The sequence below is a fragment of the Homarus americanus genome, unplaced genomic scaffold (assembly GCF_018991925.1).
Source record: "Homarus americanus isolate GMGI-L3 unplaced genomic scaffold, GMGI_Hamer_2.0 scaffold30108, whole genome shotgun sequence".
Lineage (NCBI taxonomy): Eukaryota > Metazoa > Arthropoda > Malacostraca > Decapoda > Nephropidae > Homarus > Homarus americanus.
The window spans coordinates 8,071,239-8,096,720 of NW_024748109.1; the positions used below are offsets into that span (position 1 = coordinate 8,071,239).

The 25,482-nt window shown below is 48.1% G+C and overlaps 1 protein-coding gene across 6 annotated transcripts in view; it reads left to right on the forward strand.

Moving 5' to 3' along the window:
• Positions 1-25,482, forward strand: part of LOC121880190 (ecdysone-induced protein 74EF-like) — a 207,993-nt gene that overhangs the window by 169,361 nt on the left and 13,150 nt on the right. For all 6 annotated transcript variants that reach the window (XM_042387327.1, XM_042387321.1, XM_042387325.1 and 3 more), the window contains one exon: positions 23,243-23,554. In XM_042387327.1, coding sequence (XP_042243261.1) covers positions 23,243-23,554 — 312 coding nt within the window. The remainder of the gene's footprint in view (positions 1-23,242; positions 23,555-25,482) is intronic.

Sequence of the window (25,482 nt, forward strand, 5' to 3'; positions counted from 1 at the left end):
TCCTTAGGGAATTAAATTTTGTACGTATTATCCTTAACATGTGAACTAATACTTGACTGGATATGGAGGTTATGTTAATAAATACCAAGAATTATACTCATTTAACTACAGGGGAAAATTATACTAAATGTGATTAACTCTCTCTCTCTCTCTCTCTCTCTCTCTCTCTCTCTCTCTCTCTCTCTCTCTCTCTCATATGCTTTACCCTCCTTGTGCAAATTATTCATCCTTCACTATCGTTATTTCCTTCCCCTCACCCTATTTACCTCTCCCTCCACTTATCCATTTGATGCTTTCTCTATATCCATCTTCCTCCCTCATTTCTCCTCCTACACCCCCACCTCCCTCCCCTCCCTCCCTCCTCTCCCTCTCCCTCCCTCCGCCACCTCTCCACTTCTTCCCATTCTACACCCTCTCATAATCTTGCCTCTCCCTCCTTTATTCTCTCTCTCTCTCTCTCTCTCTCTCTCTCTCTACCAACCATGCAAATCATTACACATCTGTCTTACACACACACACACACACACACACAGTAGAGTGACTCTCTTATCAAACACCCTTAGCTTCCTCTAGGTTAGGTTAGGTCAGTGTAGGTCAGGTCAGGTTAGGTCAGGTCAGGTTAGGTGTAGGTCAGGTCAGGTCAGGTTAGGTCAGGTTAGGTCAGGTCAGGTTAGGTTAGGTTAGGTTAGGTTAGGTTAGGTTAGTGACCAAACGTCGCGGGATCGTAATGAAGACTTTATCATCCCATATGATAATCTATACAAGGTCTATCTTGAAGGTGTTGAAATCTGCGTTCCTCTTTAGCCAGATTTCAGTTGGTTTAACATCCAGATTTTTTGTATTAAGGATTACACACACACACAGACACACACACACACACACACACACACACACACACACACACACATAGTATTGATCCGTCAGTCCCGTCATAATCGATCCACATTCGCTGCTCAAATTCTTCTACTGCCATCTTCCTTCCTTCCTTCCTTCCTTCCTTTCTTCCTCCTTGATTGTTTTAATTTATCCCCTCATCGCTTCCCCCTCCTCCTTCCTAAGCCTCCTTTTCATATTCTTCCTTATCTCCCCTTATCTCTTCCTCCTCCTCCTCCTCCTCATTATCTCCCTCCTTCTTCTCCTCCTCCGTATCTCCCCTTATCTCTTCCTCCTCCTCTCCTGCTCTTCCATCTCCTTCTCTGTTTTAATTTTTACCTTTACTGCTTCGTCACCTCACAAGGGAAGGGAGAGAGAGAGAGAGAGAGGTGGTATTAATATATGTTAGAGGAATCTGAAGTACAGTACAGTTTCTCTCTCTCTCTCTCTCTCTCCTTCCTTTACACACACACACACCCTCTCTCCGCTCTACCTCCCCCCCCCTCACTCACTCACACCCTCTCTCTCTCCCCTCTCCTTCCCTCCAGGGCCGCACCTTGATCACCCTCAGGGGGAAGGGGAGCTAAGGGGAGATGAAGGAGGGAGGAACAAGGGGAAGGAGGGATGGAGTGAGGGGAGGTGTGATGAGAAGAGGGGAAAGCCAGTATGGACGTGCAAGCTGAGTTACTCTCTCTCTCTCTCTCTCTCTCTCTCTCTCTCTCTCTCTCTCTCTTTCTTTCTATATCTTTCTATATCCCTTTATCTACCTATTTATCTGTCTATATGTCTGTCTCTATCTATTTATCTATCTGCCTGTCTGTCTTTCCGTCTATCTGTCTATCTATCTATCTATCTATCTATCTATTTGCGTGCGAGTGTGTGCGTTTGTAAGCCTTCCACATGTCAACAAACAGCACTGGTTCATACTGCCACCACCAGGCTGTACTACCTTCAGGCAACACTCTCCTTCTCTTCCTTCCCTCTCTTCCCTCCTCACCCTCAATTTCTCGCCCCTCTCCCTCTCCCCTCCTACGGTATACGAGATCACGCCATAGGTACTCGACAAAGTTATGAAGAAGAGAGAGAGAGAGAGAGAGAGAGAGAGAGAGAGACACCAAACGTACTCCAGGCGCCAATGTTGTCTGTGTGTCTGGGACTCTTGGGCGTGTGTCCCCAAAGGATTAGCACGCGTACTCTCTCTCTCTCTCTCTCTCTCTCTCTCTCTCTCTCTCTCTCTCATATCACTCATTCAGTCTGACGGTAACGTAATTTAATATGGCAACTATACGGTTCTCGGTGGGATTCTAACCCTGGTCACGAATACGGAGAACCATCATTCACGTCCACTGAACCATCAAGGTTGTTTGAGGTAATTGATGGCACTTGTGATCAGAGGTCGCTTCCTTGCTCAGGGGGTTCCTCAAGGCGGGTCCTGGCGTATTGGAGAGAGGGTCGCTGCTAATAGTAATGATAATAATAATAATAATAATAATAATGATGATGATGGTGATAATGATAATAATAATGATAATAATGATGGTAATAATAATAGTTAGGTAATAAAATGGTGTTAAAGGCTAGGGGAGGTTGGAGGTCATTTATAAAAGTAGTAGTAGTAACAACGACAATAACGAGTACACACACACACAGGTAGTCTACAGTAACCCAACACATGTTACAACAGGTGGTGGTAAAGTGTATAGCTTCCTGGCCTCTTTGTTGTCGTTCTGAACACTCCGGTGACCCTGACAGGTGAGACACAACACATCAGGAGAAAGGTGTGTGTGTGTGTGTGTGTGTGTGTGTGTGTGTGTGTGTGTGTGTGTGTGTGTGTGTGTGTGTGTGTGTGTGTGGCTGGCGCAATTACTGCTGTGCATCAAGGAATAAGAGCTGACTGACTACCTTCTGTATATCAGCAAAGTGTACATTCGGGATGGCAGGGGGACAGGGGGTGTAGGAGGGTGACAGGGGAGGTTGGAGGTGATGCAGGAGAGGAGGCTGAGTGGGCGCGAGAGTTCCTCCCATGGGCCTAGCAGGGATTCTGAGGCACACTGAGGGCAACTCTCTGTTGTTACCGCGGGATGGACAGCTTGTGCGTCGCTCCGGCCTTCGTGTTCATATACGCACACACACGCACACACTCACGACTGTCTGGCTGTGGATGGCCTTGGTACGTACACACACACACTCTATAAGTACACATATCCTATTCCATGTGCATCTCGACATAGTAAGTCCGGGGAGTCGTGAGGTAAAGGTCATGTTTTGGGGAAGTATCGAGCAGCTCAGCGTCCAGGGCAGGATGTTGATGATCAGCGCGAGTGGGGGGGAAAAAACTAAGTAACACAGTGCCTACGTCTACACGGGGACGGGCACACGTACATACAGACACACACACACATACACACGCACGCACCCACGTCAGGAGGTGACGGTGGTGGTGGTGGAGGAGGTGGCGGCGTGGCGGGAGGTGGTGGTGGTGGACGGGTGTGAGTGGCGTGAGTGAGTCAGTGTGGATGTGACCCTCGTGGTGTGCGGAGCTTTGGTGCACTCGCTCCTCCCCCCGCCACCTGCTGCTGCTGTCACTGTTACTCTCCACCACGCGCACGTCCTTGGATAATTTTCCAAGCTTGGGATTAATACTCGTGCTGTAAACTGCGGACTTTAAACGTGCTATAGAAAACAAGGAAAAGTTAGTTGTTACCCCTCGTTTGGGTGTTTGGTAGTAATTTCTTCAAGGCTCAGGAAGTTACTGAGTGAAGACTATTTTCAAGTGGGTGAGGCACACACACACACTTGACTTACCTTACACTCTCCTCGTCGTGTAGGAGAGAATTATAGTGTTATTGAATACTAGTGATAACTTGTGGTACTGCGGGAGTGTCGTCAAGTGAACCAACCATGGCAGAAAGTGTATAAGTGTGTGGTAATAAGCTACCACTAGTACTACTATAACTACCACAAACCCCAGCATACACACACACACACACGCACTTGTTGCTCTCAGTGGAGTGTGTGGTTGGCTGTGTGTACGTACCATCAGCTGAGCGCCCCGCCACCATGGTGCTACAGAACCCTCGTCTGGCCTCGTCCCAGATCCTGGAATACGATGAGGCACCACTCGACCTCAGCATATCCAATAGGACTCGCTGCCCGTCTCCTCCCAGGAGTCCAGACTACTATCGTGAGTCCCTAAGCCCGGACTATAGGGACTATCGGGACACCAGTAGTCCTCATGACTCGGACGACTCAGATAGTCAGCGAATGTCCCATCCCAACCCCGCAAAAGCGTACAAAAAGGCGATGATGAGGCGCTACCGTAAGTATCTGTGTTACCCATAATATAATGCACCTTGTTTATCTCATCCTTCATCCCTACACTGAGAATTACACCTGTTAGTTAATCCACAGTAGAGCCAGGTATACTCCGCCCCCCCTTGAGGCAGTGTTCAGTTATCCCTGAAGACATCACTACACCCAATACCACTACCACATGTTAGTCCCACCCTTGTGTTGTCCTCACGGTGCTGTGTAATAAACATGCATGCCATGGCTCCTTCACTGGCTGCCTCAGAGACTCTTCGACACATTTTCCTGCTCGACATTTCTATCCTTTACTCCAACCAACAGTACAAGTAGGTCAGACGCTGCCGTACACACCCAACACCTGACAGAATTCGCTTCGTGTTTTTACTCGAGAATTTTCCTCGTGTGTACCGCAGTTGTACCTCATAAAAACTCCCGTTATTGGTGTTTCATTAATATGTTTAAACGTGTGTATCTGGTGTGGATGTTTGTGTCAGTAGGACTTCCCGGGGGGGGGGGGTCTCCTACGGAACGTGAGAGTCAAGATCCTGTAGTACCGTCCCTCGCGCCCCAGCCTGGCACGAGACGCCCCTAGAAAGTGAAAGAGGTTGGGTATTTCCATATAGGGCTTTATGTATGTGGGCTGCAGCGCTCAGTTGAAAAGTCCAGTTGCTAAGGTCAGGAGGGGGGTAGGGGGGGGGGTGTTGTCATCTCAGACGTATGTAAACAAGAGGATGGTGTGTCTTGAGGCTGCTGTCTTTCATCCCCAGCAGCAGCGTGAGAGATTGGTGCGGCCTGGAGGTGGTGTGTTTATTATCTTGTGGCGGCTGCGGTGGGGAAGCTATCCGTCAGGTGACATCCAACAGTCATCCGGGTGCGGCCGCGGATGAGCGGGCAGGCTGGCGGTGGTGGAGGGAGCCAGGCGGCCCCGGATGACCTTAAAGCCACTTTTGCTCCGCTGCCGGAATCGCCGGGTGCCAAAAACAGCGTTACCACATCGCCCTGATAGCCTTTTACTTTTACTTCTGCGGTAGAGACCCACTTTTTTCTTGTTTTTGTTTCCTTGTCGTCTCCTAGTCTTTTTATTTAAGGGGTTGTTGTGTTTAAGTAGGTGTGTAAGGCTGATGGTTGGCTGGTGTATGGGCCAGCTAGGCTTGGTTTGTGAGCAGCTACACTTACAAAAGTGTCTTGCCTCTAGTACACAAACTGCTGCTGCCTTCACACACGCTTCCTAGTTTCACTCTTATACACCACCACTGCTACGTAGCTCTGGGTCCCCCTCTTATCTCTCCCACCTCCTCACCACCCACCTCCTCTCTACCTCCTCCCGCCTCCTCTCACCTCCCGCCCTCCCTCTACCACCCACCCACCTCTCACTAATTCTCCTCTACCACCTCCACCCTCTCTACCACCCACCCTCCTCTCTACCACCCACCCTCCTCTCTACCACCCACCCTCCTCTCTACCACCCTCCGCTCTACCTCCCCCACACGTCCAGTTCCTTCACACATGAATGAGACTGTGGTGGCCTCTTTTAAGACGTGTGCAAGAGCCCCCAGTTACTCGGCGCTCGGTAGTACCTGGAGGCGACGTAATGAACATCTTGAGTAATGACACGTTGCAAGTGTCTTGCCGCTGGTTGCATAATGTTGCTGCTCTGACTGGTCGTCGCCGCCGCCATGTTGGGAATGTTTTTCTGGACCTGACTTACAAAACTGTGGTGTGGGAGGGACTGTTTTAATGACGGGACAAGAGTTAAACAGTGACACCGAGAGAGGACAACTTGGCCTCAGGACTCACGGAAGCTCCCCGGAGTATCTTCTGAATCCTATAAATTGCGGAACTAAGCCTTTTAAAATCTAGGTCAGTCAGGATAAGCGGGGAACCAGGTCAGTGCGGCGCAAGTAATACAGCCCCTAGGGACGGGGAGCGGAAGGTCGAGACTTGTCTGTGCCGAAGATGGTGGCTTATGTCCCTCTCCACGCCGGGTTGGGCACAGACTGGAGCTTGTTCCAGCACAATGAGAGAGATTGTGTTTTATAACCTACTGGTATTAATAGACAGCTTGATCGTCACACACCTCCGTCATGGGGCCGGGTCTTCCTCCACCTGCTACATGTCCCTTTCCTCCTCCTCCTCCTGACCCACACCGGAAGTTGCTGCAGGAAGTAGTGAGTTATTTGTAATTAATTGTGAAAGTTCACGTGTGATGTCTTACAGGAAGTGACCTACTTCAGGGTGTGTTTACCCAATTTGTTTACTAACATTACTGATTCGTGTCTATTTACTCACCTGTTTGTTTACGTGTGCGTTCATCAAGGGGATCACTTCCGTTGAAGATTTTAAGTGAGGGAGGGCGTGTGGGGTGGTGGTGGTGGACTGGACGCTGAAAGTAGGCCGGATGGGACACAGGTAAATTTCCAACCTCCCTCTTCCTCCTGTCCCCCGTCCCACACCTCCCTCTTCCTCTTGTCCCCCGTCCCACACCTCCCTCTTCCTCCTGTCCCCCGTCCCACGCCTCATCCCTCACGCCTCCGCCACACCCACACACCATAGCCTGGTTTTCTTGCACGGGCAATTTGACATCATGGGAGGGTGACGCCAGGACCAGACCAACGCATCTGTGAGAGAAATATCCTTCCCTGCCAACACTCCCTCAACGATGGGAGGATCTCTTAGAACGTGTAGTCGGGTCACCTGAAGATTTGACACCTTAACTTATTTATCCCGATGAATGACCACGCTAACCCCCCCCCCCCTAAGTAGCGTTCGGGTGTTTAACCATCAGGTGATCCAAAGATTCGTAAGTTGATTAAGGACGATGGTTTAATGCCTTTTAGATGATTAGGTAATCTCCTGAGGATGTTATACTCTACACCGCTACCGAGGGTCACGTGATCTGACGCCCCGGGAGGGTTAAATCATCACTGTGTCATTAATAACATTGGGTGTGTCACAGTGTCAGTTACCTTAGGCAGCGGGGTCTGACACAAATAGTTTAACGGGAAAGTTTATCTCGGGAACTTCTGGAACTTAGAGCGTCGGTAACAAAAGGGAGGTTGGAGGGGAGGGGAGGGGAGGGGAGGGAAGTTCCTGACTCACAGTAGTGTTGATATAATGTGGTGATAATTGGGGTCCTGACATGTGTGGTAATAATTGGGGTCCTGACATGTGTGGTGATAATTGGGGTCTGACTGTGTGGTGATAATTGGGGTCTTGACATGTGTGGTGATAATTGGGGTCCTGACATGTGTGGTGATAATTGGGGTCTGACATGTGTGGTGATGGGGGTCCTGACATGTGTGGTGATAATTGGGGGTCCTGACATGTGTGGTGATAATTGGGGTCCTGACATGTGGTGATAATTGGGGTCCTGACATGTGTGGTGATAATTGGGGTCTGACATGTGTGGTGATGGTGGGGTCTGACATGTGTGGTGATAATTGGGGTCCTGGGTGTGGTTGTGCTGATTTGTACAGTCTCTTCCTGTTTTAAAACTTTTTGCTCAAGGATTATTAACGTCGTCCCATTTATACGGTGTTTGTCCCAGATGTACAGAGTTACTGGCCCAGTATATATATATATTTTTTTTTTGTTATCTCACTATCCAAAATTTAGCTATTTTTGGCTCCACATAGTTCACCCTTGTTATGAAACTTGGTGACCGACTTCCTGGAGTACTGGGAAGGAGAGGTGCAGAAGTGAGAGGAGGCGATCTAGATTAGTTTAGGCCAGAGATAGAGACGGAGGCTGTGTGTTGGCACTCACTTAGGCCTACTCGGTATTTATATAAGGGTGACCGATCAAGGAAGGGAAAAAAAAATTAGGTCAGTATGTTGTTGGTCAATAGTAGTGAGACTAACCTGAATAACACACTGACTGGGGCAGGGATTGGCTGTGTGTGTATCGGCAAACGTTCATGTGTGTGTGTGCGTGTGTATGTGTACCTGCAAGCGTTCATGTCTGTGTGTATGTGTGTGTGTGTATCGGCAAACGTTCATGGCCAATGTGTGTGTGTACCTGCAGCGTTCATGTCTGTGTGTCTGTACGTTATATCCTTACGGTCGTTATATATCCACTCACCAATATCCTGGCTAGGGGGTCAGAACTAGGGCGGTGGGACGAGGAAGGGGGGGGGGGAGAGGGAGGGGAGGAAGATATTAAGTGAGGGCTGAAGAGGAGGAGAAGGACTTAAAGTACCTCTTAAAGACTCACCTTTACTGTCACCTGAGGCTGGCTGTCTCACTCACTGCTGCGTCGGGAAGGTGTTGTTTGTCACCCCCGGTATTGTTTTTGTTCTGTTGATGTGCCACATTTTCCACCTGTTTCTGTCTGTTGTAGTGTGTGTGTGTGTGTGTGTGTGTGTTTGGTTGATCTGTTTAGGGTTTATCTCTCTCTCTCTCTCTCTCTCTCTCTCTCTCTCTCTCTCTCTCTCTCTCTCTCTCGACTCCTCCCTTTGCATCAGGTGCCCCACGTAATGTCTTTCTCAAACTCATTAATATAAGGTGTGGAGACTCGGCCACACACACACACACACACACCACCTGCTAGCCTCCACAACACGAGGTATATCACCATTATTTACCAATTAACGACAGGTAGAGCTTAGTAATTAACGACCTTACCTGTGTTGAGATATTCGCCACGATAACCTTACTATGTGTGTGTGTGTGTGTGTGTGTGTATGTATGTATGTATGTATGTATGTATGTATGTATGTATGTATGTACTGTATGTTTTATTAGGTGTATCTTTGTATGTCACTGAGTATATTTGTATGCCTGTGGTATCTTTGTAGGTGGCCGCGGGGGGGGGGGGTACAGGAAATCCTCAAGTTTATCCCAATCCATGAATTTTTCTATTTCCTGGTGGGACCGAACACAGGAGTTGGTGGTCAGAGGAACAAAAGAGGGAGAGTGTATCTAGATGGACTTATTATATCTTTCATGACTGTTCTTTTCCTCCTCCTCCTTTCTTCCCTCCTCCCTCCTCCTCTCCCTCCCTCCCTCCCTCCTTCCTTCTTTCTTCCTCCTCCCTCCTCCTTCCTTTCTTCCCTCCTCCCTCCTCCCTCCTCCTCCCTCCCTCCCTCCCTCCCTCCCCTCCTCCTCCCTCCCTCCCTCCTTTTCTTCCCTCCCTCCCTCCCTCGCTCCCCTCCCTCCCCTCCCTCCCTCCCTCCTCCCTCCTTCCTTTCTTCCCCTCCCTCCCCTCCCTCCTTCCTTTCTTCCCTCCCTCCCTCCCTCCCTCCTTCCTTTCTTCTTCCCTCCCTCCCTCCCTCCCTCCCTCCCGCTACTAGATAATCACCCGTTTCCTCTCCTTCCCTCTTATCAATTTATCTATGTTAATCTCCTATTTATCCATGTAATCCCCATCTCTCTTTTAGTCTTGTCTCATTTGTCTCATTCGTTCAAGAAACTACGGTACAGGAATACAGACTTAAACAGGTACACGGAGGCATTACAGTACCGATCAAGTTACAGGAATACAGACTTAAACAGGTACACGGAGGCATTACAGTACCTATCAAGTTACAGGAATACAGACTTAAACAGGTACACGGAGGCATTACAGTACCGATCAAGTTACAGGAATACAGACTTAAACAGGTACACGGAGGCATTACAGTACCGATCAAGTTACAGGAATACAGACTTAAACAGGTACACGGAGGCATTACAGTACCTGTCAAGTTGCAGGAATACAGACTTAAGCAGGTACACGGAGGCATTGATACCAATCACCAAGTTACAGGAATACAGACTTAAACAGGTACACAGGCATTACAGTACCGATCAAGTTACAGAATCTGGGCAAAACAGGTACACGGAGGCATTACAGTACCCTATCAAGTTACAGGAATACAGACTTAAACAGGTACACGGAGGCATTACAGTACCTATCAAGTTACAGGAATACAGACTTAAACAGGTACACGGAGGCATTACAGTACCTATCAAGTTACAGGAATACAGACTTAAACAGGTACACGGAGGCATTACAGTACCTATCAAGTTACAGGAATACAGACTTAAACAGGTACACGGAGGCATTACAGTACCTATCAAGTTACAGGAATACAGACGTAAACAGGTACACGGAGGCATTACAGTACCTATCAAGTTACAGGAATACAGACTTAAACAGGTACACGGAGGCATTACAGTACCTATCAAGTTACAGGAATACAGACTTAAACAGGTACACGGAGGCATTACAGTACCTATCAAGTTACAGGAATACAGACTTAAACACATACGATATAGTGGGTCCACATATCATAAACAAACCTGCAGTGAATGTATGTCATGTTGTACCCTTAAGACCTGAGGGAACTATTCAGGGGCATTGTGCAAGTCACGTCACAATTGAATAACATACATACGTTTGGTTAGGTTAGGGTAGGGTAGGTTTGGTTAGGTTAGGTGGGTGTTTTGGTTGGCCTTGTGAGGGGGGGGGGGGTGGGGTGGATGTAATGATGGTTATACCCTCTCCCATCATCTCCTTCTCCGTACCCATTCCCCCTCCCTCCCCCCTCCTCCCTGTGGTTGACTGGTGGTTTAAGTGGTTGAAGAGGTCTAACCTACTTTCTGGGGGGGAGGGGAGGGGGGAGGGTATGTAACTGTAATGTAGGGTCGTGTGTGTCAGTAAGGTACATACTAGCTTATTGTCCTCCCTCAGATTATTGGGGGTGACTTAAGGTGAGGGGTGATCAACAAGGTAGGAGGGGGGCGGCTTAGTGGGGGTGATCAACAAGGTAGGGGGTGGGTGATCAACAAGGTAGGGAGGGTGACTTAAGGTAGGGGGAGTGATCAACAAGGTAGGGGGTGAAATTGATCAACAAGGTAGGGGAGGGGTAACAGGTAGGGGTGATCAACAAGGTAGAGAATTGGGGTGATCCAACAAGGTAGGGGTGACTTAGGAGGTGAGCAACAAGGTAGGGGGAGGGGGTGATCAACTTAAGGTAGGGGGAGGGGAGGGGGTGAGCAATAAGGTAGGGGAGGGGGTGAGCAACAAGGTAGGGGAGGGGGTGAGCAACAAGGAAGTCAGTTGTAAGCCGAGCCTCGCCACCTGCCTGGCCGCGTGGGCGACACACTGTCACCTCACGCCGCCAACGATTTAATTACCAACTTTATATTCCCGTCAGCTACTCGACCTAGCGTGGGTGTTTTTAACCGCCGTGAAGGATGGGTGAGGCCCCGGTTGTGTTAGATAGGTCTGAGAGGTCAAGGGAGAACGGGCTGGGTGAGAGGGGTTAAGTGGGAGAAGTGAGCTTGTGTGTATGGCAAGGCGAGTGGGCTCCGTGCCTCCCTCTCCCTCCCCTCAGCCGTGCGAGGGAGGTGGTGGGTGGCTGTCTTAACCTTGAACCGGTACGTTGACATGCACATGCTACCTCTCTCTCTCTCTCTCTCTCTCTCTCTCTCTCTCTCTCTCTCTCTCGCCAACTGTGTTAAATAGGTAAAGAAGTGAAATTGTGTGTGTGCGTGTGTACCAGCCAGTACCCCCTTCTCCCTGCACTCACCAAACTACCACACTAAACACTTTAATGGCGTATATTTTAGAGTGCGTTAGTGAGGTGCTAAAGAGAGGCGTGTATGTGTGTATGTACTGTAGTTTCCAGGTTGTAAAGTATATTGGTGTGTACAAGTGGTGGAGGCGACGGACGTGTGTGTGTTGTGGATCAATATCATTCCCACCACCTCTACCACCCTCACCCACGCCCTCCCCTCCCACCCACACACTCACAGGTTGTATAAGGAAACTCAGCGCTTAAAATAATCTCTCGGGTACAGATATAAACACGAGGTGGCTTACCCAATTCTGCCCTCTCACACACACACACTTTTTACCTGTTATTTCATTGTTTTTTTTGTCATTTATTGAAACTTTGTCGTAGGTCTGTTGGGTTGCTTAGGTGAGGTTAGGTTAGGTAGGGTTAGGTTAAGTAAGGTAAGGTAAGGTAGCGAGGTTTGTTATATTGTTGTTCAAGATGGGAGAGACTGAGCCTGGGGGGTATGGTGTGTTTGGAGCGAGCTTTCTGTAGAGGTTAATGTGACCACACCACACGTTAGAGGTGAGGTGTGTTAAGATACCTCATACTCACCTGGCTGTTGTAAGCTGGCATCATGAGCCGTACTTGTGACACATATACTTTCAGTAGTTAGGATAAGCTCGCCTTTTAAATATATGTGTCATAGATACTGAGGAAATGTATCTTAATGGTGCACGTATTGGGGGGGGGGGCGTACTAAAGGGTGGTAGTCAGGTGAGGCAGGCAGGTATTGGCGCCAACATTACACTTCCGGTTGGGTCGAGGTTGCCTCTGGCACCACCACAAAACGCTCGACTAGTAAACAAACCGCCACATGCCAGAGGTACGCTGCTGTGTCTTCCTTGCCAAGCATTGCTGATCATAATATATTCCACATTATTTGTATTGGCGCTCATGATGGTCCTACACCATTGTGCTGACATTGTGGAGATGGAAGTTGGTGGGACTCCGTTATGGTCTGGTTTGTGCTGTAAATAAATGTTTTAATATATAAATGTCGAGTCGTGAATAGATTCAGGAAATGCCGCGTAGAGCTAAGACGGTAAACTTATATTTACACACACACTATATATATATATATATATATATATATATATATATATATATATATATATATATATATATATATATATATATATATATATATATATATATATATATATATATATATATATATTAATGTTTCTTTCTCGTAAGTAAGTTATCGTATCACCTGTATAATAATAGTTAACATCCCTGAACTCTGAAAAAAGTTCATAAAAATAGGTTTGGGAGACAACAAAAAGGCGGTAGCGGCGCCGCACGCGGTCCGTGACCTGATATGGAATCACAGGTAAATTCTTGCCGCCAGCAGCACTCACCTCTGAGGGCGTGGGGAGATTAATTACGCTGGCTCAACCTTCTCCTGGATCTCAACATTCTGGCGGTAGAATCACTTGCCCTTGAGGGAGTTTCGAGCAGCAGATGAGAAGCTTTGTATGAGAGGTATGTAGTAAGTGTGCCAGAGTGAGTCACAGTCATCGCTGGTAAGGCAGGCACGGTGCCAAGTGCCAGGTGGGTAAGTCAGTGCCTCTTGCCGCCACCCTGCACATTATGGCTCCTTCAACATGCATTCTTTATCTCCTTCATCGCTGACATAGACGTGTATCAGGAGCGGGTGAGCTGGTGACGGCTGGTGTAAGGTAAGAGGAGCGTTGCGGGTATCAGGGAGGAAACAGGTGGGTTATAATACACAGTTATTTTCACTAGTGGTTGGGTCGTGCCAGCTCATGGGTGAGGCACGCCACTAGACCGCGCGCGCTCACTGTTTTTTTACCCTCGATATTCTGGCCAACCTGAACACCGAAAATAAAATAGCATCGAAAATTAGTTGTGTTCAGGTAATGTGGCTGAAGAGACAGACGAGGACAGGTGTATATTTGTAACTCCCATCATACGTGGCCACCCTGAGGAGTGTCTGTGGCCAGGTGTACAAGGTGTGTTTACGGGTGTGTGCATTCCCTTTTCCTCATTGGTTCAGTACCTGTAACACGATAGTATTTGTTTACATATTATGTACTCGTGAAGCTTTCTTGATCTGCTTCCAAGTCTTTGCCACTTTCTGCGTCGTAAGTAGGACAGTGTGGGTGCTCGTGAGTGAGGTGGACAGGTGTGTACAGGTATGGGTTAACAGGTGTGGTCTCCCTCAGGTCCAACAGGTATGCAGGAAGTGTGCCTCAGGTCATTATTTGTCAGGTTCAGTGCTTCTTTATTTCACGTTATATGTATTTCCTGGATCACATGAATATTAGCCACCCCAGCTTATATAATCTTAAGCTTAACGACTTTAACCCTAACCTAACCCCCCCCCCCAAGTAGCGTTAGAGTGTTTGATCATCAGGTGAAACAAGCTTGGGTGGCTAATCTTCAGGTGATTTATCACATTTCACTTGGCGTCCACCTGTACAAATGTAGGCTATTATTACTATCTTCCTGTACACATTTACCTGGTGATTGTGGTGGGCAGGTGAAGTCTGTGGTTGGCAGGGCACGTTGAGGATCTTGGATGGGTGTTGTCAACCGGAAGTCAGCCAGGTTTTAGGTGTCTCCCATCGTGGTGGCTGCGTCAGGTGGGGGCCCGTCAGCGGAGTAATCCTGCGGACGGGAGGACTACGGCGGTGTAGGTGGTGGGTCCTGAGAGAGAGAGAGAGAGACTTCTGCCCTGACCTTGTGCAGCGCCACCCGCGAAAGGTCTTACGCAGATAACTCAATTCAGTAGTAGTTTATGATTCACTTTATTAACTTCCGTGTGAGATATTCTGTTATCAGTAATACTTTCTGTTACTTCCGGAAGGCGTTAAAGAGCTCTCATTGCAAGACGTCATATACGCTAATAGGGGGGGGGGGGTGTTGATACGCAGGGAGCCAATGGGGTTACAGCCTCGTATGACGTTAACAGTGCGGGAGCCAATGGGGTTGAAGCGCGGGAGGGGGGAGCCAATGGGGTTGGTTGTAGCGCGAGGAAGCCAATGGGGTTGTGGCCTCGAGTTCGCCGCGCTAGTGAGAGGGAAAGTTGGCGTCCCCACTCTCGCGTTCTTTTAAATCATGCGGAAATGGTGTGTTTCCTGTGTCTCGGTGGACGCGGGAGGAATTTGTGAAAGTTTATTATGAGATTATAATATTAAGTGCGGTATACTGACTGATGTGGAGGGGGGGGAGACAAGAACTGCCATCCTTAGGTTAATATACTCACCTGTGTCACTCCTGTCTTTTAAAGTAACCTCTAACTCATCTGTCCTAAGAGTAACTCAATTCACCTGTTTTATTATGTCTTATTTATAAGCTCTCGGTACACCTGTCTCTCTCTCTCTCACCTGACGGAACCTAGTGCAGCTGTCTCCTAACTTGTTCACCTGTTGTCGAGGGGGTACCTGTCGTATAGCCTACTTTCCTCCCTCCCATCTACTCTACCTCTCTTCCTCCCGCCTCCCCTTCCTCTCCCTCCCTTCCCCCTACCCCTTCCCCCCTCCCTCCCTCCCACTACCTAAGGGGAAGATTCCAAAGGCCTGAGTAAAAACCAGAGTCGTGGGTCTCTCTCTCTCTCTCTCTCTCTCTCTCTGTACTTATCTCCAATTTACAATCGTGAGAAGCATGACTAACACCGTCAGGGCCATCTCGTGTCGATGAACTGGCTGCGGCGGCTTCCTTGGCTGCGGCTAAATAAACTAACTGGCTGCGGCTCTTCCTTGGCTGCGGCTCTTCCTTGGCTCAGATAACCAAGTGTCTTTTTACTTGTTCATCTTTCAGGCAGACGAGGTTGTAGTTGTATCATAGGATTTTTCTCACCTGGTATGTTAATTGACTTCCTGTACCTGAAGCTACCTGGTCTAATGGTGGATTAAGATCATAGGAATTGTTATTGTCATCACGCTAAGGCACTTGGGCGTTACCTGGGTTTTAGTGAGGTGGTGTGAGTGAGTGAGTGGTGTGTGTCGAGGAACAACTAGAGTGAGAGTGAGTGAGTGTTGTGTCGAGGAACAACTAGAGTGAGAGTGTTGTGTCGAGGAACAACTACAGTGAGAGTGAGTGAGTGTTGTGTCGAGGAACAACTACAGTGAGAGTGAGTGAGTGTTGTGTCGAGGAACAACTTAAAGTGAGAGTGGTATGTGGAACAATAACTTGAGTGTGGTCGGGGGGGTTCTCGAGCAATAACTTGAGTGAGGGTGAGTATGGTCGTGAAAGATCGGAATTCGTGTCGTTCTTTCCTTTTGGCTGCCATCCAACACCTCTCTCTCAGCTAAACTAGAGTTAACTTTTCTCACTAACTTAACCTAACCTTAAATAATGATCTCCTCCAAACCTAAGTTTATGTGTGTGTGTGTGTGTGTGTGTGTGTGTGTGTGTGTGAACTTGATAGACGAAAAGCAAAAGTGAACATAAGTTTATTTTTATTTTCCTTTTATTTTTACTGGTTCTCGATGGCCGGTGGTGGTGAGTTGGGATGTGTCAGCAGGAGGAGGGGAGTTGTTGGTCAAATATCCCCTCCCCTCCCTTCCCCTCCCCTCCCAGCCGCAGCCACTTTCTCCTGACCCACTGGCACACTTAGCTAGCGCGCGGGTGCCAGATATTCATTTTCAGCCCATTTATCTCTCTCTCTCTCTCTCTCTCTCTCTCATCATTTTATCATCGTGTCACCATTGCGTTAAAAGTGTGATTTTTGTTTTGTTTTCAGTTTTAAGAAATACATATAGTGTCACCATTGCGTTAAAAGTGTGATTTTTGTTTTGTTTTCAGTTTTAAGAAATACATATAGTTTGGTGCTGGGATCCGGGTTGCAATGTAGCGGGCACTCTCACTAACACCGTATTGTGTAGTAGATGCCGTCTGGTGTGTCTCCCCCTCCCCCCCACTACCACCTTCTCCCTCATCTATCTCCCCTCTTCCCTCCCTCCACCCCACCCCACCCCCTTCCCCATGTTGCAAGTCAAGGTGAATAGGCTATTAACATTGGCTTCACTGCACTCATCTTAACTACACTTAACTACCACACAAGTACACTTCACAGACCTTAGCCACACTTCACCACTACATAACTATAGTGTACTTTAGGTAGATACGCAAGGGCTTAAGTTATCGTACTCATGGGGTTAAATCATCGTACTCAAGGGGTTAAATCATCGTACTCAAGGGGTTAAATCATCGTACTCAAGGGGTTAAATCATCGTACTCAAGGGGTTAATGAGTGCGTCACGGTTCAGGGAATCACGTTCTGAACTGGCAACTTTTGTAATAACTGTATTTACAATGATGATATTGGCTAAGTGCTATTGTCATCATTAGTGTGTGTGCCACCAACAGACACACACACACACACACACACACACACACACACACACACACACACACACACAGTACGGGTAAAAAGTGAAAGCTAGGATCGGATGGCGCCCTTATCACGTGACCCGCAGTGCCCATGTCCGGGTTTTGGCTGGAGGTCGCCCCCGGATGGTCAAGTGACGTAGTATGTGTGTGTGTGTGTGTATGTGTGTGTGTGTGTGTGTCAAGGTGTGAGAATGACACATCAGATGATTGGTTACTGTCAAGTGCTGGTGTGCAGAGTAAGGGGGCCACCTGATGTTGATTGTGCAAGTGTGTGCAATTCATGGCTACCGGAATGTTATGCGCACACACACACACCTGCAAAAACCTGTTCAATTTTGTTAACTGTTAAACGTGCACCTGAAATACTAATGATTGGTAGTGACGATAAGAGTCATAGTGGTCGTAGCAGAAGGGATGGTCGTAAGGATGGTCGTAGCAGAAGGGATGGTCGTAAGGATGGTCGTAGCAGAAGGGATGGTCGTAAGGATGGTCGTAACAGGTAGAGCCGGGTGTGTGTGGACGTAACTCCCTATTGGTACAAGTTAATGAACCTTTACATCAGTGTGTGTGTGTGAGGGGTGGGGGGTGCAGGGGGGGATTCCTCTGTGTTATGTGACTGTTTTAGTGTTACGTGTGGCCCTTGTAACGGTGTGTTACAGGTGACGGTGGCGTAACACGTCACGGAAACCATGAGGTTGGGTGTGGTAGAGGAGGGGGGGATGGCAGTAGTGGTGGGGGCAGAGGGAGATTGTCGCAACACTTCCAGCTACTCCCCATGACCCCCAGTCCAGCCGACCCCCCCTCATCACCTCCCACCTCTCTCACTCTACTTACCACCCCCGGAACTGCTGCTGCTACTGTTCCTGCTCTCTCTCTGTTGATGTTCCTTGTTCCTGATGAGGGTTCCTGTTGCTGATCCTTGCGGCTGTAGGTCTATATATTAGACTTGTATCTGTTACTGCTGCAGAAGGGAGTTCCTGGGGCTCTGGTGGGTGACTGCGGCTCTTGCTGGAGAGAGAGAGAGAGAGAGAGAGAGAGAGAGAGAGAGAGAGAGAGAGAGAGAGAGAGAGGGTTACCATATGTAGGTTAGGTTTTATCTGTCGTTACGGAGAACCACCTGACGAAGGAGTGAAGGGCGGTGAGAACTGGGGGTGCTGAAATGATCCGTTCTTGTGGGGGTGGGGGAGGTGAATTGGTGGAGGGGGGAGGATAGGAGTGTGGAGTGGTGAGGTAGTGGAGGAGGATAGGAAGAGGGTGGGGTGGGTGTACGACCTAGCTAGCCTCTAGTTCTTGTAGGTGGGGGGTAGAGAGGTTATGTGGGGGGGGTGAGTGCCACAGACGTCAACACTCTAGGTGGAGGTCAACATTTCTCCACTAGTAGGAACTTCCCCAAAGACACACCATCCTCTCCTCCCTGTCCCGCCCTCTCTCTCTCTCTCTCTACCTCCTTCCACCACTCCTTCACCCACCCCTACATCACCTCCCTCTGCCACCTCCACGTTATTATTCCTCAACTTGAAGAACAAAATAACATGGGAGTAACTTACCTGTGCACCGTATGTTAAGTAATTTGTGAGGGAAGAACGACACAGAAACACGATAAACAAACAAACAAACACAGGTGTAGTGGGGACGGGCTTCAGAGAACACACACACACACAAAAAAACGGGTTCCTCCTCCCCCCACAGAAGGGCTGGGTTGAGGAGGGGGGGGCGGACGGCCTTGTCTTAGGTTGCGTACTGCCGGTGAAAGTAATTCTCTCTACCGACGTCACTGAGGTAATAGGGTTACTCACACACACACACACACAGGACTACACTTACCACATCTCATTGTTAAGAGCAGCTAGTTGTGTATGTTGTTGTTCTCTCACGTTTAGGTTATAAATATTTACCGTATATATTATATTAGAGTTTGGACATTATTTGTTGATGAACGCGAACTGTATAAACCATCCTGTGCCTTCTCTACTGATTCTGAACTAGGAAAATGAAACGACAGCAAATGAGGTCACTAGCTTACAACAAGGTGGGGGGTGCCATGATAGTGCCAGACCCAGGTTTAATCGCTGACACTTGGCACCCGATTCTGTGGGTTAAGAACTTCAATACCTTAAGACAGTGGTATGTGTCTCAAGTTAGCTACACCTGTGTGAATTAGGTGCCCGCAGGTGTACAGGTGTTTGATGACGAGGTTAGGGATGGAGGGAGGGGTGGGTTGGGGGACTAATGGTGTTGAGGGACGAGGCTAGAGGCTAGTGAACTGTCGTAGGTCACCCCAGTGTATTGTGACCTGTTATTGTGTGTGTGTGTGTGTGTGTGTGTGTGTTTGAGGAGATGATTGGTTGGGCAAACACAACAATTTTCTCCTCCCTCCCCTGGCGTACAACCCACCCCCTCCGCCCTGACAGTCTTCCGGCACAGTAAAGACTCACCTGGACGGGGTCGCCACTCAGACAGACAAGTCACCGTGTCCCATTTATCTCTCGTGGTCCCGTCAGCGCCACTTACCACTGTCGCTGAGGTTAGACAGGTGATGTCACGGCGTCTCACCTGTGTGTTCCGTGACACTGTGGGCGCCATCGGTAACGGAGGGGGGGTCGCAGTCCCGCAATCACCTACTATTTGTTTCTCCGACGGGTTGTTCCTGTTCTCCGTCGGGTTGTTCCTGTTCTCCGTCGGGTTGTTCCTGTTCTCCGTCGGGTTGTTCCTGTTCTCCGTCGGGTTGTTCCTGCTCTCCGTCGGGTTGTTATACTGCTTTCCGTCTGGTTGTTCCTGCTCTCCGTCGGGTTGTTATACTACTTTCCGTCGGGTTGTTCCTGTACCTGGGGGCGTGAGAACAACGACGTCTTGACTGACACACTTAAGCCACGACACAAAGATCACCTGAAGTTGAATCACACTAACCTAACCTAAGTGGGTGAGAGAGAGAGAGAGAGAGAGAGAGAGAGAGAGAGACTGTGGTGACAAGAGAGGGTGTGACCTGCTTCCCCCATCCAACGTCGGGTTAGGTTGAGCAATCACCACTACACACACACACACACACCAGCGAGAGGAAAGAAGGAGGCGTTACAAAAAGTTGGCTCAGGTTTGTTAGCGAGGAGGAAGCCATGTCGGGTGTTGTGTAACCAAACTTAACCTAACCAAACCTAACCAAACTTAACCGAACCTAACTGTACTTGAAAGACTATTTTTTGTATATAATTAATTATTGAGGAAATCTCATTGTAATTTTTCTGATTTCCTCCTCTCCCTTTCTTCCTCCTCCTCCTATTTTCCTCCTCCTCCTCTTTTTTTCCTCCACCTCGCCTTCTTCCTCATCATCCTCTTCTCCTCCTCCTCTCTCTATAATCCTATTTTCTCAGCTCTTCCTGTGTGTGTTTTATGACCTTGGTACCTTGACTTTATTCTCTCTCTCTCTCTCTCTCTCTCTCTCTCTCTCTCTCTCTCAGACCACCACACCACCCTAATTAGAATACAAATACAGTAATACTAAGGTTCACAATATCACCTTCAGTATACACAAGAGGCACTACAGAGGCCTGACCTAAAACAGTAGCTTACAATCACTGCTGTTATACTCTGCTACTATGATAAGGCTTATCTTTAAAGGGGCATCTTATCTCATCTATGGTATATTGTTGTGTGTGTGATAATAACCATAATGATAACAGTTGATAAAAGTACTACTATTAATACTACTACTACTATTAATACTACTACTACTACTACTACTACTACTACTACTACTTTTATTTTTAAATATGGCCTCCAGCCTCCCCCAATAGCCATACCTTCGCCACCATTTTATTACCTTAATATTAAATATCCTTATACATAAATAGCTATTCTAACAGTTTTGAGTTAGTTGAGCCGCAGATCTATGCGGCATTCAGTGACTGTTGCCTCATAGTCAATATCTGCAACTGTTGTCGGCTTTGGGGCCGATGCTCTCGTTCCCCTGAGGCAGAGCAAAGCCGACCGAAGGAGAGAGAAGGACAGTCGACATCTCATCTAGGCTGTAACATAACTTCTGGGCTGCTACTTCTGTTCGGATATCACCTCCTCGAGTCCGGTGTAGAAGCATCTTGCACTTGGTCCCATCCCACCAGATGTTGTGAACACTAGAGGAGTGAAGCTGCCTTGATCAACGTTCTGAATTCTCTCCCCGTATGCCCTTATCTTGTTCTCGTTCCTCCTGTGTGCAGCATCGAGAGCTAAGTTACGATGACATGCGGCCATGGAATAAAATATCCTGATGTCGAAGAAGGCTCGCTGTCCCTGCGTCCAGAATCCTCGAGCACTGACGTCAGCACGGGCTTCGTTGGATGTGTTTGGAGTCCTATGTTGGAAAATCTCACCGTCCAATGGAAGGAGGGTCGGTTCTACCCTGACATCACGGCAAATTTCCTTCAACATTATTTGCTGTGAGATCCTTTACTTCGTCATGCCTCATGCATATGAAGCCCCCTTTCTTGCACACCATGGCATGATCGACGTCATAGGAAGAGTCACACACCACTGGGAGGGCAAACCTTCTACTGGGTTACCGTACCTTAGAGCATTGGCATCTGTAAATTCTTGTTTATTAAGACTGAAACCATTTGCCCTTATCGGTAACGTAGTTAACCAGTTCTAGGCGCCCACCTCCTGCGCTATAGCGACTTTTTTTTTCAAATTCTCTGGTACTTGCAGCAACAGTTGCTGCAACTTATCACTTTGGCCATGCTGTCGTTCTGTCGTAATGGACCTTCGAATCTTGTTTACTTCACTGGTATCCACCTCCCCTGTTGCGTTCTGAGCTATTATGTGGTCCGTGAGGGCTGCCATGAGCTTAACTGAGTTTTGATGTTCGGTGGCAGCAATCTCCTCTGGATTGGTCAGTCCCATTCCTACTACTACCTACTACTACTACTACTACTACTACTACTACTACTACTACTACTACTACTACTACTACTACTTCACTTTTACTACCAATAATAATAATAATACATCGTCCGTGTGTGTGTGCTCGTGTGCATGTGTGTGTATTTATATCTTGGTAAATTTGACTGGTAGCGTTAAAACACGAAAACGGGGTCGTATTAACGGGGTTTGACGGTATAGCTGGGTGGAGAATATAGGTCTGGTTCAGAGAGAGACAATGTTATTCTCTCTCTCTCTCTCTCTCTCTCTCTCTCTCTCTCTCGGTATAAGTAAATAACAATGGGGATAAAAGTGATAATTTTAGCAATAATAACAATAAGAAGAAGTAGAAGAAGAAAATGAACACGAGTGAGGTACTTCTCCGAATTCCCCCTCCTTCCACTGCTTTACCTCTCCCCCCCCCCGCCCCCTACCCCCCTGCGAGGTCACACAACCAAGCTTATAAGGTCACGGATGACCCACCTACTTACCCCCTCCCCACACACACACGCAAGCTTAATGTAAACCAGCCTTAAATTTGTTTGTCTACAGTTTACATGTGTCTACACCTGAAAATTCACCTCGCGGGTTAACACGTGTTGTATCAGCGCGTCAGTCACTCGAGGTACTGCCTCGTATTTTCTGTTTACAAATGTCTGGTTGCGACAATTACCGCTGTAATATCTGTTTACGATAGCTTCTGGGCCCTGGCTGACATCCATACCCTGCCCCCAACCCCGATTACCCCACCCCACCCCGAACACACGGAAGGTTTAAATGTCTTATCAATGTAGGTCAAAGGCGGAATTCACGAGGGCTTTATATAACTTTAGTCATCTGTCTGTCTGGCTGGCTGGCTACTACTGGCCAGTCTCTCTCTCTCTCTCTCTCTCTCTCTCTCTCTCTCTCTCTCTCTCTCTCACACACACACACACAATGTAAATACTACGGTTCCGTTGAGTAATTTATCGTACCATTAACTGTGTGTGTGTGTTACCAGGTAGTGTATTAGATAGTCTTGTCATGGGTGGGTAGATGTGCGGTGGACGAGTGTAAAAACAGTGCTTGTCTGTTGTTTCATGGGTTATTGGTTGGATTCCATATCATTACCTAAGTTTGCAGTTTAGGTAATGAAGAAGATTGAGTGCAGTGGCTATTAGACATTTCCTTATCTTGAATAATGTCATTTAAGCTTTTTGTCTTATGTTTTTTTTATACTTATTATGTCTTATGTCTTATCTTCCACAGTAGACAACGATGGCGGGAGAGTGGTACCCCCTCACCACAATGACTCTCACCATCACCACCACCATCATCACCACCATCACCATCTTCCTAATGGTGGGGTTGGTAGGTCGAGGGAACAACTACTCCAGGATCTTCTCTCCAACAGTCAACTCATGCCCCACCTTCAGAACGCCAACCCTACCACCACCACCGCCGCCCCCACCACCACCACTACCCATAATACCAACCTGTACAATACCGGATATCAACCACACCCAGCCGCCCACGCTGGACACCGGACCGCGTACTCTGCCTCCCAGCCAAACACCTCAGGTAAGTTGGTTTATTTACCTGTATATCGCCTCCTGCTGGGGTCTGTGGTGGTCTCCTGCTATAACTGTGTCTCTGTGATCTGCTCTCTCTCTCTCTCTCTCTCTCTCTCTCTCTCTCTCTCTCTCTCTCTCTCTCTCTCTCTCTCTCTCTCTCTCTCTCGTCAGGTTGAGGAGCTAGTCTTCACCTTACTCCCGAGAGAGACATCAATAACAGCCTCCAGCAGGTAGTACTCAGACGGCAATTACTTAACACTATGACACCAACCAGGAACTGTAACGACAAACATGACCTAGTAGTCAACCAAGAAGTAGTTAAGATAAGCCCCGAGAGAGAGAGAGAGAGAGAGAGAGAGAGAGAGAGAGAGAGAGAGAGAGCTCTTCTTCACTATATACTGCAGGTGGGAGGTCCTCTTGTAACTGAAGTAAACTAAAGGACAGTAATTCTCCCAGTCTTTGTCACGTTGCCCGGGTGGTGGTGGGGGTCCGGCCAGTCACTATAGTGTACCCAAATCATCCACAGATGTAACAAAGTGTAGTGTAGATAGTGCAGAAAAGGAGATAGAGAGAGAGTGAGTTTGCTATCTCTCGTTCTCTCTCTTGCTAAAGATAGATAAGGAGAGAGTGTTGTTGTTGTTCTTTTGATATCCCTTACAAAGCTTTCAGGGCGGGTTTGTGTTGTTCTTTAAGCTTTCAAAACTTTCAAACTGGATCTTTGGTCAAAGCTTTTAAGACTGATCTGTGTTGACGTTGCAAAGCTTTCAGGATTACATAGACGGTCTTTAATTTTCTTATTAAGCTTCCTTGTGTAAGCTTCCAGGAGAGAGAGAGAGAGAGAGAGAGAGAGAGAGAGAGAGAGAGAGAGAGAGAGAGATCCCTCCAACTAAGGGTGACTGTAGTACCTCATCTCACAGTATAAGCACAGCACATAACAGCTTCCAGGATTTCTGACGGGTCCTTCCCGTGATAAGCGGCTCCGTGACACTCCTTGTTTCCGGGGCTCAGAGTGTGGCTACTTTACCGGAATACCGACAAACACGGTTTACCTAATATGACCTCACACTTGAGACTGTTGCCACACCGCTCTTATCATCACCGTTTTTTGTTAAGTTATTTATGAGTAAAGGAGGTTGTGGATTGTTTTGTTGTGCTCCAGGAGGGGTTGTGTGGGGTCTCCCTCCTGGTACAGCAGTTGGTGTGACCGTGTGATACACAACACCAAGTTGGGGTAAATTATTGACCTTGCGGCAACTCAGGCTATGACGTCATAGAACGGCCTGGATTGTCAAGGGTACGATTGTCTGGATCCGCCGGCGGCGTTCTGCAGTTTACTTAAGTTTCAGTGAGTTTTGTTTGGTTCTTACTCAGTGTATTGATGCAAAACACAGGCGGCGACGCTGTTTTTGTATTACAAAAGGCGTTAATGGTATGTGGCAACTCATGTTGGTGGGAGTGAGGTAAGAGGAGGTGGAAGCCGCGGCCAGGCCGGGGGTCGGGACGCAGTGCCTGATCGCAAAGTTACCTATTGATCCACACGAAAATAGCGGCAGTTACGTCACTGGCCGCTGGTGACGCACTTTTTAAAGACGCGCGGAAGAACCGAGACTGGAAGTGAAGGTTATGCGGGGGCGGCTCCCGCCCACAGCTGCCTGGACCACCACCGCTCTGGACCAGCCCTGGACTCACCCACCTGGACCATGGGCTTTTTAGACTAGCCTTGGTCCATTGTTAGATTTATCCCTCTGGACCACTGCTGGACCCATTTACTAGTACCTTGGGGTGCCACATCGCCCCTCTGGACCAATGTGTCCCCCGCTGGCAGTGATGGACCAGAGCAGCTCATGGTAGTGGCCAGGAGTGTAGAGGGGAGCCAGATGAAGGATATTAACTACAAGAGAGGTGGAGCCTTGTGGGGGTGGGGGGTAGTAGTGG